This window comes from Typha latifolia, chromosome 10 (genome assembly GCF_019914945.1).
Source record: "Typha latifolia isolate L0001 chromosome 10, TyphaL0001v2, whole genome shotgun sequence".
In the NCBI taxonomy this organism is placed as follows: Eukaryota; Viridiplantae; Streptophyta; class Magnoliopsida; order Poales; family Typhaceae; genus Typha; species Typha latifolia.
The window spans coordinates 1,688,880-1,704,306 of NC_133095.1; the positions used below are offsets into that span (position 1 = coordinate 1,688,880).

The 15,427-nt window shown below is 39.6% G+C and overlaps 4 protein-coding genes across 4 annotated transcripts; 2 read left to right on the forward strand and 2 right to left on the reverse strand.

The window, feature by feature from the left end:
* Nucleotides 1–425: 425 nt before the first annotated feature.
* On the forward strand, nt 426–1,642 carry LOC140796241 (NADPH-dependent aldehyde reductase-like protein, chloroplastic). The gene has a single exon (XM_073149180.1). The coding sequence runs from the start codon at nt 618–620 to the stop codon at nt 1,410–1,412; it is 795 nt and encodes a 264-aa protein (XP_073005281.1). The 5' UTR covers nt 426–617; the 3' UTR covers nt 1,413–1,642.
* Nucleotides 1,643–2,145: 503 nt separating this feature from the next.
* Nucleotides 2,146–4,005, reverse strand: LOC140796242 (NADPH-dependent aldehyde reductase-like protein, chloroplastic). Its single transcript, XM_073149181.1, has one exon. It carries the CDS (start codon nt 3,196–3,198, stop codon nt 2,407–2,409), a length of 792 nt encoding a protein of 263 aa, XP_073005282.1. The 5' UTR covers nt 3,199–4,005; the 3' UTR covers nt 2,146–2,406.
* Nucleotides 4,006–6,950: 2,945 nt separating this feature from the next.
* On the reverse strand, nt 6,951–11,836 carry LOC140796240 (2-oxoisovalerate dehydrogenase subunit beta 2, mitochondrial-like). The gene is made up of 13 exons (XM_073149179.1): nt 11,524–11,836; nt 10,732–10,843; nt 10,447–10,482; nt 10,210–10,269; nt 9,371–9,428; nt 9,202–9,299; nt 8,900–8,989; nt 8,593–8,661; nt 8,435–8,521; nt 7,948–8,043; nt 7,789–7,866; nt 7,234–7,320; nt 6,951–7,162 (listed from the first exon to the last, which is right to left on the reverse strand). Exons 1-13 carry the CDS (start codon nt 11,682–11,684, stop codon nt 7,127–7,129), a joined length of 1,068 nt encoding a protein of 355 aa, XP_073005280.1. The 5' UTR covers nt 11,685–11,836; the 3' UTR covers nt 6,951–7,126.
* A 370-nt stretch (nt 11,837–12,206) lies between these two features.
* Nucleotides 12,207–15,409, forward strand: LOC140796696 (uncharacterized). The gene is made up of 7 exons (XM_073149778.1): nt 12,207–12,751; nt 13,807–13,861; nt 14,021–14,095; nt 14,185–14,276; nt 14,545–14,626; nt 14,968–15,051; nt 15,151–15,409. The coding sequence occupies exons 1-7, from the start codon at nt 12,429–12,431 to the stop codon at nt 15,268–15,270; spliced, it is 831 nt and encodes a 276-aa protein (XP_073005879.1). The 5' UTR covers nt 12,207–12,428; the 3' UTR covers nt 15,271–15,409.
* The last annotated feature ends 18 nt before the right edge of the window (nt 15,410–15,427 follow it).

Sequence of the window (15,427 nt, forward strand, 5' to 3'; positions counted from 1 at the left end):
AAGTTTATATAAGATTTTTTTTTATTTTCAAATTCTGAATAAGTATAACTAATGAATTTAATGCGTTCAAAATATTGTGATCTTGAGTTAGAGCAATTTTAACATAAAAAATGACGTCATATGAATTCAAAAAATAAACGAAATGGGGAGTTAGGTACGAGGATATTTTGATTATTTTTTGTTAATAAAAATTCTACTAAAAAGTCTGCATGATTTTATAAGATTTTCTATTTAATTTATCATATGATTTACTTTATAAAAAATTTAATTAAAACATATATAAATGATTATTTGATTACAAAATATATTAAAAAATAAATTTATAAATAATTATTCAGGAATCAAACGTCATCTAAGTAAACAATGACTTCTTTTTGTTTTTAATTTTATATATTTTTTGGTCGACTCATTTATTGATCGAATCGAAACGTCATTGTTTACGCAATCAAATAATCGATAAGATACGGTGCTGCTCTGCACCACAGAATATCCCCCACCGGCTTAAATGAGGACATCTTTCCTCTCCAATTTCCATTGTTCTGATCCCAAATCATTTCACTCACTCTATATATACCAGCATACGAAACCTCCAGAACTCTAAACCAAATCCAAACCCTATGGCTTCTTCCTTCTCCGCCTCTGATCGGACTCCTCTCCCGCTTGCCGGCCGCACGGCGATCGTCACCGGCGCCTCCCGCGGCATCGGCCGCGGCATTGCCGCCCACCTCTCGTCCCTCGGCGCCGACCTCATCCTCGGCTACTCCTCCAACTCCGCCCAAGCTGACCTCCTTGCCGCCGACCTCAACTCCTCCTCCTCCCATGTACGGGCCGTGTCGGTCAAAGCCGACGTCTCCGACCCGGCCGGAGTCCGAACCCTCTTCGATCGGGCGGAGTCATCCTTTGGCAGGCCGGCTCACATCCTCGTGGCCTGCGCCGGGGTGCTCGACCCCAGCTACCCCTCGATCGCCGACACGGATCTCGAGGCGTGGGACTCCACCTTCGCGGTCAATGCGCGGGGGGCCTTCCTCTGCTGCCGGGAGGCAGCGCGGCGGCTAGAGCGCGGCGGCGGGGGGCGGATCGTGGCGGTGACGTCGACGCTGGTGGAGACAGCGACGCCGGGGTACGGGGCGTACACGGCGTCGAAGGCGGCGGTGGAGGCGATGGTGAGGACGCTGGCGAAGGAGCTCAAGGGGACTCGGATCACGGCGAACTGCGTGGCGCCGGGGGCGGTGGCGACGGACATGTTCTTCGCTGGGAAGAGCGAGGAGAAGGTGAAGAAGATCGCGGCGGGATGCGCGATGGGGAGGATCGGGGAGACGAAGGATATCGCGCCCGTGGTGGGGTTGGTTTGCAAGGACGAAGGTGAATGGGTTAATGGGCAGGTTATCCGGGTTAACGGTGGAATAATTTAGAATAATAGTGGAGGGGGTTTATCCTACTTTTTTGTTTTCTCGTCCCTTTAATCGCATTTATCTTATAAATGTTCGAAGATAGCTGCTGCCTTATTCGGTTCCCGCAACTCCACAAGCGGCAAACTATTATTCCGTGCTTGTCGTAAGTAATGCTACATGTATAAGTGAAATGGTAAAAATGTAAAAGTAATAATAATTCAAATATATAAAATTCTAGGGGTGCAAAAGAACTGTGCCGAGCTTGATTAGAAGAGGAAAAGAAGGCTGAGCGAATGAGGAGGTGAAGATGAGGAGGCTGTCGAAAGAGGCTAGAGGAGTGGAGAACAAACAATCCATGAAAGTGGCGTTCTCGTTGAGGGTGGAGTGATTGAAATGAAGAGAGAAAAAGTGATAAAAGACAATGGGGTGATTGAAATGATGGAGAGAAAAAGTGATAAAAGGCAATGCGTGCCTCATTAACAATGTTTAAATACAAGCCAATCTCGGCACATTTCAATTTTGATTTATCTTGAGACCAAGGGTGTAAATAAGCATATTTAGTTGAGTCTAGGGGAGATTGCCCTATTTCAGGCTCGTCTTAAAATTCAAATTAAACTTGATTAAGTCGAATCTGAGTTTGAGTCGGTCATTTATTTTGACATCCATATTTGGATAGTGAATAATTGAAATAAAGAGAACCCAAAAATTAAAAATAAAAAATAAAAATAAAATAAGAGTGAACCCATGAACCCTGTTTTTAAAATAAAAAGAGGAAATAGTCCTTGCGAATGTATCACTAAATATGAAAGTTTTAACAACTTATATAAGGAAATGGCACAATTAGAAAATATATTAGTGGCTTAAGGTTATCCTCTAAAATAATCCGCAAATCCACCCACCCACAGACGCAAAAAAGAACAAACAATCCATGAATTAACGGACTTGCTGCCACCCAAACAAATATTTATTTGATAAAAGAAAGAAGCAAGTATAAGCCTACTACCTATCCTCGCTCTTAAATATACCCACCGTTGACCCGAATGACCTGCCCGTTGACCCACTCCGCGGCATCGGTGCAAAGGAACCCGACCACGGGCGCGATGTCCTTAGTCTCGCCGAGCCTCCCCATCGGATTTAACTCGACGAGCCTCCTCACCACCTCTTCGCTCTTCCCCGCGAAGAACAACTCCGTCGCCACCGGCCCCGGCGCCACGCAGTTTGCCGTGATCGCTGTCCCCTTCAGTTCCTTCGACAGGATCCGCACCATCGCCTCCACCGCCGCCTTCGAAGCCGTGTACGCCCCGTACCCGGGGGACAGAGCCGCCACCAGCGACGACGATACCGCCACCACCCGCCCGCCGCCGCCGCGCGCGAGCCGCCGCGCCGCCTCCCGGCAACAGAGGAAGGCCCCCCGGCTGTTGACCGCGAAGGTGGAGTCCCAGTCCTCGAGATCCGTGTTGGCGATCGAGGGGTTTTTGGAGTCCATCACCCCGGCGCAGGCGACGAGGATGTGCGCCGGCCGGCCGAAGGAGGATTCGGCCCGGTCAAAGAGGGCTTTGACTCCGGCCGGGTCGGAGACGTCGGCTTTGACCGGCACGGCGCGGGTTTGGGAGGAGGATGAGTTGAGGTCGGCGGCGAGGAGGTCAGCTTGCGCGGAGTTGGAGGCATATCCGAGTATGAGGTCGGCGCCGAGGGAGGAGAGGTGGGTGGCAATGGCGCGGCCGATCCCGCGGGAGGCGCCGGTGACGATGGCCGTGCGGCCGGCAAGTGGGAGGGAAATCGGAGCGGAGGCAGGAGAAGAAGCCATGGTGAGATTTGATTGGGGTTGGATCAAGCGGGTATTATATAATATAATAAGAGGATTAGAGGAGATCTGGAGATGGTTGGAATAGTGAACAAAAGAGTTGGAGAAAAGTAGCCTCCTTTCGACGAGCGTAGTTTCCTGAAGATTCGTGAATCTCTATGCGTATGCGATGACGATATTATGCGGGAAATGGACAGGAATTATTGGAGGAAATCCAAGCCAATCTCAATGAAAACTCTAGACCGTCACCTAATATTATTCATAATAATGCCAACCAACGAACTCTTAGAGTTGGTAAGTAGGTATCTTACTCATTCAACTCCAAACCTAAATAATATAACTAGAGTTGGTATAGGTATCTTGCTCATTCAACTCCGACTCTAAATAATGTGACTAGAGTTGGTAGGTAGGTATCTTGCTCATTCATCTCCAATCTCAAATAATATTGTGGAGAAATTATTTGGTAGTTGGTAGTTTGGTGACTTAGCTCGATTCTCGGCAGCGTTTGATTCAAAGCAATTATTCAGTGATGCATATAGTTTGAAGTCTAGACTAGACACAGCTAAAAGCTCGGTGAGGCCTAAAGTGCCTCTGTATCTAGGGAGGGTTAAATTTTTGTCCAGCCTATATCTAATCTTCGAACTCATGAATGATAAAAAAATTTATTCATGGTACTAAATAAAAGAAGTTTTTACAACTAATTCACCAACAAACAAGGACAATTAACCTTACTACAACCTATCTCATAGGAAACTAACAAAATTACCTAACTAACAAGACTAATTCTTCCCAAAGATCACAATATTTTATTACTATTTGACCGGACAGTCTTACGCTCTTGGCTAACCTAGTAAAGGAACATGTAACATCCACCCTCCTTCAGTATCTCTACTCAAACCTCCATCCATCTTATTGGAAATGAGCATATTTTTTTCCTATCCAAGAGATATATCACACTAACAAGCTATAATAATGACCTCAATTAAGAAAAAAATATAATTTAATAAATACCAGCTCTAAAGAGAGTTAAAATACCAAATTTACGTAGAAAACTCTTCTCAAAGAGAAAAATTATGGGTCATAAAACATAATTCACTATCAAGAGAATTGATACAAAAATATTATCACAACAAGTTTTTTTAAAATCACAAGAAGATCATCCACAAGAAAATCAATAATCTTAGCTTCAAATTTTAAGATTTAGAGTACATGTCTGATAGAGAAACTCAAATTTTTTTGAAGCACGAATACCCTTGCAGATGTGAAGAAGAAGATAATTGTGTCTTAATCCCAACTAAAAAATTTCTAAGTGCAAACCATTGTTTTGTGTAGAAAAACCCTCTTACTCTTTCTTTTCTTTCTCTTCTATTCACTCTTCCTCTTTTTCCTTTTTTCTTCAAATGATTTAGCCATGGGTATGAGCAAACCCACATAAGATCAATGGTCTAACCTAACCGCTACCTTATGGGGCTAGCTCAAATTAATTTAGTTAAGTGAAACTCAATATATTCTACTGCCATCCTCTTCGTGGCCTTTCACCTTGCTGTCGTCCATCTCATCTCTCTAACCTCAGTGTCGACTTCATCATTTGTCATTGTTCGCATCTTTCCACCTTGATCGTAACTCACAAGGGCTCCTCTATTGCCACAGTCATGTCTCCCCTCCATCTATTTTCATTTATGTATGCACATGTATGTGTTTATGCTATGAATATATCTGAATTTGCTTTGTATGTCGATGTAAATGATGAATCCACACTGCCCTCCTCTACCCTCTTCTACTCGGTCGCTTCCATTTTTGATATTTTTGTATTTTTGACTTCGACCTTGGTGAGCATGTGTTACTGCTATAGCTAGCTCTCTATTTGAGAGTTTTGAGAGTTACTGTTGTAGCTGAAACTATTTGTAGTGCTGTAGATATTGGCTATGGGCAAGACTTGCTTCCAAAATTGTCGCCCTACTCCCTCCCTCTCTTATCATGCATAAGTGATTGTACTTAATACTTTATCTTTTTTTTAACGAAGTGTGCAGTAGATCATCACTCTATCTCCCATTTTTTTCTTCTTATGTATTTACTTGTAGTCGATCTGTTTGATTCCTGTTGATGGCTAATTTTGGCTCAAGTGGGATGCCACCAAGAGCTTGAGACTCAGGGTCAGTTCGAATCTGTCATACCATATGGGCCAACAATTATACGTGTTTGAGGATTTCAATTGCATTTATTCAAATTCCTCAACCACTTCGTATTCATTTTTTGAGAGCGAATGAAATATTCAAACATGTGTAATCGATGTATTAACACATATTCAATGACACTCGATTGAACCGGGTGGGTCAGCTCGCACCAAACTAGCCTTTGTCACTTAGAAGGAAAGCATGAAATGTAATTGATAGGATAATTGATAGAAAGCGTGAGGATACCCGAGTGGGCGCGAGGGTTAGGATGCACTTATTGATCGCTCGACATAGTTGCAGTCCTGTTGGCCTTACATCCAAGGTCGTTAGTCTGTTGTGCGCAGCGACGTTCGGACACATGTCGTTCGCCATGGCATATGTGGCGAGTTATCCTCACGAGATTTCTATTAGCTAGAAGAGTGCTTGGTCTGGATGGATGTTGATACCCTTAGCAGATGGCAGGGTATGGTTATATTTGAGATACTCCTTGCGGATGACAGAGTATGCTCAGAGCCTTCGGGCATGATGTTAAGACTGGGTACCGGGTGTTGACTGTGCACAGTGGTATAGTATGATGACGACATATAGAGCTGACATTGATGACTGAGATGTTGAGAACTGCATATGATTTTATTCTCATCTGAATACCTGATTATCAAATGGTCAATTTACATAATATATATTACATTTGACATCATTGCATGATCATAGACGACATGCATCATATATCATATTTGAGAGAGTTATGATGATAGTATGACATGAAGATTTGTTTACTTATTGTCGATGATTATATGCTTTTATCAGTTATGACATGTTATCTACATTTCAATTATATATTATCGAGGTTAAATTCATACTCTCATTCATAACATGATGTTCTTTCTGATTCGTATTATCCAGTACATGATTTACTCTTTGTTTGGTTTCACTTATTCGAGATAATGTCTATTCACTGAGCCTTTAGCTCATGACTCTCTTTGTTTTCTCGTTTCCAAAAACCCAAGTGAACGAGTGGAGCAAGATACTCCCTTATAGATCTTGCCAGTAGGTGAAGAGTAGTGTGTGATTAGTGCTATGCGTTAGATGTATTATCTTATTTGATATATTAGTGGATATTCTCCAAAGTGTACCTTTATCCTTAACTTATATTTTAGCAAGTGACTTTGTACTTGTATAATTATATATGTACCACCATTGTGTATATGTTGTGGTGAAAAACTCTTGATGATGTGTTGTGGCCTGTGTGGAGCCCAAGTAGGGTTATCCGTGTACTGTTGGTGGTTAGACTTGTGTTTTTCTTAGTTTAGATATTGTGAATAAATTATGATGTTTATACATGTTTATTTGATTGTTACTACCTAACCAATTAGTCAGGTGCCACGCACGTGCCATGTGGGCTCGTGCCATGCACGTGTTTAGGGTTGTGGGTGTTACAATTTTAATTATATTTATTCAAATGCCTCGACCACTCTCTATTTATTTTTTTAGCGCGATTTAAATATTCAACATGTGTAATCTATGTATTAACATATATTCAATGACATGCTCGATTGAACCGGATGGGTCACCAAACCAGCCTTTGTCACAAGTTAAATGTATGACTAATATTTAGTATGTCCGATGGCAAAATAGTAAATATGATTGGCTAGAAAATAGATACATTATTGATATACCCCCTTTATATTATATACAGAAACCACTGGATCAGTAAAAGGGTAATTTAGACCTGAACACAAGCAGTATTGGCTGTCCAGTTAGTAATCTACAGTTGCTTTGATTGCATCCAAGATCTGCAAGTAAGATTGTGGTTAGTGTCCATGCACGAATTCCAAAGGCAGGTATATAAATGAGAGCAGCTGACCTTGTTCTTTGTGGGCATATAGAAAGGTTCATAAACAAGAGGAAACGGAGTGTCAAGTCCACATATTCTGGCTACAGGAGCTTCCAACTGAGATAATCATAATAAATTTACATTTATATGTATAGATAGCATAGGGAAAAATAAAGAGCTGAAAGAAGAGTGTATGACTGATGACTCGAAGTTTGTCATACAAAAATTCAGCAATTTTCAGTGACACCATCAAATTAATACAATGAAAACCATCATAAACAGTCTGTTTGGAACTAGTCGTAAAGAGGAGCGATATTTGCTTTCTCTTTCCCTAGAAAAAGATTCTTAGCATTATCTTTATCCCAAGTTTTACAGAGTCATCCATGGACTTGTTCTCCTTTGGCAAACCACATCGTTTGCAAAGACTATGCCTTATATATTAGCCTTCAAATTTAAATACTACTAATAACTGTCATGTTGACTACAAGAATTGCATCCTGATGTATAAGTATATAACTAGACACGGATAAAAGAAATTATTTTCTTGTGAGACTTATTAATTATAGCTAAAATGAGAAGATTTACCCTTAGGAAGCAGCGTTCAACAATTGAAGCAGATATTTCAGCTCCGAATCCTCCGGTCACCGGAGCTTCATGACTAACCTGTTAGATGATAGGAACACATCAGAGCTGAAGTTTAGGTAATAGTGACCAAACTCCTACAGTCAAAGGAACTCATCTTACCAGAAGTCTTCCAGTCTTTCTAACAGAGGCTTCTACCATTTCCCTATCCCATGGTATGAGTGTTCTTAGATCTATGAGTTCGCATGAAATTCCTTCCTGCAATTTTGTTGCATTGATTCAATCATAACAAAATTATTGTAAACATGACTCGAATTAACAAAATCTATGATGGACTGTCTGATTAATAAATCACATGCAGGATGACGTGTCTGAAGATATGGTATGCAGAGAGGGTAACTCAATCCAATCTCACTCTTGGTTGAACAAGAACTGACAAATTAGCTCAACGAACACTTTGAGAAGCTAGAGGATGGTCAAGGGTTAGGGTTGCACTACGTGTGCTGGTTGGAGCAGGTTTTAACAACAGAAACATTGTTTCTAGTAATAATGGAGTAAGGGTGCGGATGTCATGCAACAGTAGACCCCTTTTATGTGTTCATAGTTCAACTTCATACTTCATAGACATCACCAATTATAGACAACTGACCTTTGCAGCATCTTCACAAGTTTGTTCTAATACAGAAAGTTGAGCTCCCCACCCAACAAGGGTTATGTCACTTCCAGGTCTAATCACCTGGTTAGATTTCAAACAAATTAATTTTTCACAAACAAACACAACTAAAATTTTAAAAAGGATAAGCTTACCTCTGCTTGAGACAAAGGTAACATGTAATCATGCTCAGGAACCTCTTCAACAGCCAAGCGATAAAGCCACTGAACAAGTAAACACCATAAGTTCAGTGAGATAAAAGAGCTAAACTGAGTGCCCCCAAGAAATTGCTATTCATACCGCAGGTATGTCTTCTTCCAAGATATTTTGTAATGTGATTAACTTGTTTAATATTATTTTATACTGATATAATGATCTCATGTGATGGGTATGATCCCCATGAAATGATTTATATTCTGATATTGAAATATCAAGATGAACACAAGACAAGGTCATTCGTACCTTTGGTTCAAAAAATACAACTGGATTTGGATCTCTAATGCTAGCCAATAACAATCCCTTAGCTTGCCTAGGGCTTCGAGGGATCACCACCTGTAATAATTTATTTCTTGAAATGTTAGAAAGAGAAAATTGAATATATTCAATCTAGTCTTGCTCACACAAAGAATTGAGAGTTAATTTATGAAGCTTTTGAGATGCCATATTCTGAAGAATTAATTTAAATTCAAAACTGGACCAGGCCACTCTTAGTTGAAGAAACATTTTGTCTGACAGCTAGAGCTGAGTATCACAGGGAGCATAACCTTAAGACCAGGAACATGACAAAAGAAAGCCTCTGGTGACTGTGAATGATAGTGGCCACCATGCCCAACAGCTCCATAAGGAGATCTTATTGTTAAACCTGTTACAGAAGTATATCACATCATGAAAAGCTGCAACAGAGCATGTCAGCCTGCTAAAGAAAAAGCATACCCCCACAGTTAAACTCATTCCCGCTTCGATATCTGAATTTAGCTGCCTCATTGACAATCTGCCAAGGAAGCATGTCTTGACCTAATTAGTGTAACGAAATATTTAAGTTCTTATGCGATTAGTATGGTCATTACATTTATAATAAAATAAAATAAAAATATGATTGTTGCATGAAGATACCAGGAATGTACTACCAGCTACATCAATATGATTAGTATAGTAGTATAATAAGTCAACTATTCAAATGCTACCTCATAGTAAAAATTTGCGTAGTTCAAACTTCATCAGTATATACTGCAAAACTATATATTTACTTTTTATAGCACCTAAATTGAATCTGAAAGGGTATCCATGTTCCAAAACTTTGTAAAAGTAATTGCATCACGTTTTTGCAGTCAATCCAAGAATTTATTTTTCTCTCTTGGAAATGCCAGTATGCAAATTATGAAATTACAGAAACTTAACACAGATTTTCTCTAAAGGAGGTTGAATTGATCTAAAGTTTAAACCTTGCTGATGCAGGTTAGCAGCAAGGGCCTTTCTATTGTGTTATCAATGAACAAATTTCTACTTCATCATCAGATCAAAAACAGTGTTTTATGATTTCCAAAAAAGTAAAGAATTTTAGTAAAAAATTCTAGTTTAAAAGAATCAGAACGAAAGGGCACATGCAAGTTGCATGTGCTTCACTGGCACTAAATGCTTGCACTCTGCTGCTTGTGAATAACAAATCTGTGTAACATTATAATTTCATAAACGACTGGAATCCAGATAGGGCTAACTTTCTTAACCTATTACAAAAAGAAACAGAAAAGAATAGGGTATAACAAATGGCATGCCTGATCAAAAGCAGGGAATATATAATCTGCAAACTGTATTTCTGCAATAGCTCGATTACCCTGTAACACAAAGAAAAAGAGAAATACAACTCTGAAGTTTTCTATCAGCACCAAAGAATTTTGGAGTATTTATCCACCAATCACCATAACATGGAACTTTAAAATACATAAGAAAATAAATTTTAGTGGAAGAAAGTTGATAAACATATATAACTCTGAGCTTTCCTTGGTACTCACCATAGCAGCTAGGCCAATTGCAAATCCAGCAATACCCTGTAAGAAAGAATTGGTCAGAGAAAGAATGTGTTATGAAAGTAAAAGCCCGAGGATGATATATAAGGGATCTATTGTGAAATAAATAAAAACAGCACAGCACAATAAAAAACAAATGCTGATACAAAACCCTCGATATCAATCTTAGCAAATCCAATATTGTAAACAGTTGATTCTGTTAGCAAGTTTAAGTGTATCAATATAAATAATAGTAAATGACAGATTGAGAAGTTGCATATAGTGGTATACCTGTTCACATAAGGGTGTATTGAAAACTCTATCTCTACCAAATCTATCAACCAGTCCTGTAGTGCAGCGGAACACACCACCAAAACTCACATCCTCTCCAAATACGTAAGAACTGTAAGATAATTTTCAACTTTAGTGCAATATGAACGTCAAAATAGTGTGGAAATTGAAGAGAGCACCAGAAGTGAGGACACCAATGACTTTAAGAGCAATTAGGCATGAGAAACTTTAAAAAGTCACATGTCATCACTTTAAACACAATGCAGATAGTCAAATCTTTGTTGTAGTTACTCCTATAACAAGCAAAGGATGAATCGGATCAAATGAATGAGAAGCACACATAAATGAGAAATACATGAAGATATTAAATAACAAGACATGACTTTTATGCAGGATCTGAGGAGGGCAAGATGTATGAAGGTGTTATTCCCATTGTTGCATGTGCTACTTCTTTGAAACGTGTTTCGAAAAGCAAAACTTTTACCTTTACCTTTGGCAAGGAAAATATTTCAATCTTTCCGTGAAACGACTAGTTCTGCTTCAACTTCTATAACAAATTAGCCAAAAACACACAGAAATAAACCAAGAAAAAGGAATTTAAAACTTCTAAGGGCTTCAGACTCGGATTGGCTTCTCAATCTCACAAGAAACTTTTCAAAAACAATGTCACATTTCGAAATCACAACCGCAGGATTAATGCCTAAATCAAATAAATCATACGATTCTACTCCTCTCTCTTAATACTTCTGAGTCTACGCAAGGATCAAATCTCAAGAAACAGCGAGGGCTCACCGTGGATCGGTATCGAGAGCGATGTGGAGGGCTTGGTTGATCGCGGAGAAGAGATTGACGAGCTTCCCTTCCCCCGTGAGCTTCTCAACCTCGCTCGAGCTGGAGAAACCTCTCACTCCGATCGAAACCCTCCTCCCTAATCCTCTCAGAACCGTAGCCATCTCCTCTGGTATCCCGCAACGGAGATGAAGAAGAAGAAGAAGATAATGATTAGATTGCCCCAAAACTTGGCGACGACGAGAGCCAGGTTTGTAGGAGTACGTCTCTTTCTTTAAATTTGTCACGTGCTGGTTGGATAAACACTGACGAAGTTTAACATGGAAAGGTCATCAAAGATACGAAACCTTATTGACCGCGTAGTTTTGCATTTATACCCTCGTAATTTGTCTTATTTGTGTGTATAGGTGGAAACTTTTAACACGGACAACCCTCCAAGATAAGCGGAAAAATAGGGGTTGATAAGGATAATCCGATAATTTCTTTTGAAGCCTTTCATTTTTACACGGTAGCCCTCCAAGTTAACCGATTTAGATAAGCAGACAAATTAAGGGTTAGAGTTAAAAAAAAATAACGTTAAATTGGAGGGGTTGGTCTGGATATACGTAAACTAAACCAATTAAATGGGCCCCCCCCTATTTGGCCCACCCAGACATTTCCTCAAACAACTTGTGAGCATGCCAAGAATCCCAGTCTCATGCGCCGGAGATATTCCTTGCGCTAACTCAAGAACATGTGGTTGTAAGCATTCTCCAGTTCCCACACTCCACAGAGCTCCTCTTCCAATTCCTTTGCTTGCTTTCTCCAAGCTCCCTTCCTTCTCTTCCCCTCCTGCCGAATAAAGCCAAGGCATAAGTTGCAGACAATAGCGGATAGAAGAGAATTGAGTATCTATCTTGATCCATTACATGGCCAAGTTCGCAGCCCAGGGAGGTCTTGGGCTGCCCTTGAGTGGGGAAAGGAGCTCCTTTGGGTGTGATCTGAGAGACCCATTTCGGTTTGGGGTTGGAGAAGTGAGAAGGCTCTCGAATGGCCCAGTTGGGATCCGGAGGAGCAGTGGAGTGGTCAGGTCTTCTCCTGGGAATTGGAGGGTCTTGTCTTTGGGGAAGAAGTCGAGCAGCTCTAGAGCTGAGGAGCATTTGGATGGGGAGGGAGATGGTGATGAGGAAGAGGAGTTTGAGACTGATGAGTTGTCTTGCTTTAGAGGATTGGTCTTGGATATTTCCTACAGGTAAATTCAGGTCCCTGTTTTTTTCTTCTTTCTTGTTCTCATCTGGAGATTTTTTAAATTCTTTGGAGTAATTGATCATGGTTCGCTTGTACCAAAAGGGGAATAGATTATGAACTTACCTTCTTGAATGAATAACATTTTAATGTTAACAATGTTTGTGCACTTGAGCCATTGTAGTAATCTAATGTGTGTATTAAGCTAAATTTTAATTTAGTTTTCTTTAGATGAAGTTGTATTTGGTTGATGCCCATTGAACTCGTCAACATTCAAATTCTCAAGATGTTACATAATTGGGAACCAGAGATACGTTGAAGTAATTTTAAGCTTCTGATCTTTACATGCTTTTTATATGCTTGATCATTTCTTATTTTGGCGTTCTAGTGTAAGAGTAAATTCAAATGACAATCATAATTTATTAGCGAGCTTTGATCAGTCTGAGTCATATTTCATATGCTATTACATTACAATCAGTGGTAGCCAACTCCTAATCACTTATAACTTCTGGCATGAATGTATTAACTCTATTGCATCATGAGTACAGATATCAGGTGATTGATCAATGTCTTGACTCCTGAAAAGCTTAAGTCTTATATAGAAAATTGCAAACAAATTCAAAATACATGGTACGCAATTTTAGTCCAATTGACACTGACTAAGAAATCTTTTACTTGAGTTGCTAAAGTTAACAAAGTCATTAGTTCAAATATAGAGCTCCAACACTAGTTAACACCACTGCTCTGTGGAAAGTATTATCTTCGCTTGCAAAATTGATATTCTTACACAATGAATATGATATTAGCGAGGAGAAAGGAATCTATTTTGGGGAAAGATAATCTACCATGAGTCATAGGGAACTCTCTTCTGTTTCATGATTGACCTCTCTCTCTCTCTTCCCTGTTGGATACCCATAGGCCATCGCATGCTTCTTCTGCTCTTAGCATCTTGTAATTTATGCGTGTTATGTTTATTGTCACATGGTAAAAGTTCTATATTTAGTACCACTGGAGGCACAATTATCTCCGGTCAAAGATCTAATTAATGTATGCCCTTGCTAGGCCTGTCAATGTTGTCTGCTGGAAACGAGCAATCTGTCTGGAATTTATGGAGAAGGTTAGATTGCTATCAAGCACATATTGGTGATTTTCCATTCATATCCCTTAAAAAATCACTTTTTAAATGAGATGCACCATTTGTTTCAGAACTTGAATCTTTATATTGATTTATCGTTTTAAGATTTAGACTGCATTTATCTTAGTTTTGGTCTGTCAGGCTGATGTTTTGGAGTATTACGACCAGACAGTATCTTCACCTCGAGGATCATTCTATATTCCAGCAGTCTTGAGGGTACAGTCCTGCTGTTCACAGTTTCAACAATAAAATATCTATTACATTATTCCTTGATACCATCTAATTACATTCTCATTGCTCTCCAGGTTCCTCATTTGCTCCAAGTTGTTAAGAGAAGAAGAGTCAAACATAGCCTTAGTCGCAAGAGCATATTCTACAGAGATTCTTACACCTGTCAGTAAGTGTTTTTTCATCATACTACTTTCGTAAGAGACATGGGAGGAGAGTCCGAGCTTCCATTTGATTGGAAATACAAGTTCTTTGGCAGACCATATGAAGTGTCTTTTTTGAATTTTAGGTAGTGGATACTAGTATAGGTTAAATATGGCGTCGGTAAATTTCTTCCATAATGATGAACTAAAGTTTGATTGATTCAGCTTTGTATTAATGGGGTAAGGCTTTCCATTTAAGGTTGAAATGGAAAGAAATCCTTTTCTTCTCTGCAGGTATTGTTATTCTCGTGAAAACTTGACCATTGACCATGTTTTGCCAACATCACGAGGCGGTGAATGGACATGGGAAAATTTGGTATTTACCTATTAACACTTACAGTTCCTAGCTGAAATTCTTTGATTTCTTGTCATCAAATTACATGTGCAGTTTTAAATATCTAGACCAAGTTGCATGTAATTCTCTAGGGATGTCTCTGACAACTAAGTGCATTTGTTTTCAACTGCTAAGGACTTATGTTTGGTAGCAGATTGTAATCGAGCAACAGTGTTACTATCATAAGGCGCCATTTGGTTTAGGTTGTACCAATCTGGTCGTGGATACTATGATTTTTCAGATAAAAAGCCCATCATCATAAATATCTGCCCTGATATTCTCGATTCAAACTTTTATCTTCTCTAGCACTTTCATTTGTTCAGGTAACGGCGTGTGCAAGATGCAACTCGAGGAAGGGTCAGAAGACTCTGGAGGAAGCAAATATGAAGCTAACTAAGATACCAAAGGTGTCCATTTGCTGGATTCTTTTTTGTTACAAAAATATATTGATTCCATTTTGTGTCTTTTTGGTAATCCGAAGCATTATGTCTTTAATTGTCTTGCAGGTCCCTAAGGATTATGACATTCTGGCGATCCCCCTGACATCATCAGCTGTCAAGATGCTGAAGACGAGGAGAGGAATTCCTGAAGAGTGGCTTCAGTACCTTGCAAAGCCCAGTCCATAATCATATAACTAGTAATCCCATTGGTCATCCTGCAGCATATAACTAATTCCCTGCTCATATGATACGTTCTCTGTAATCTATTACAAGGTTGCTCACCAAAGATTCGATTTCATAATATAAGGGTTGCCTTTTACACTGACTTCTGATGATCACTGCA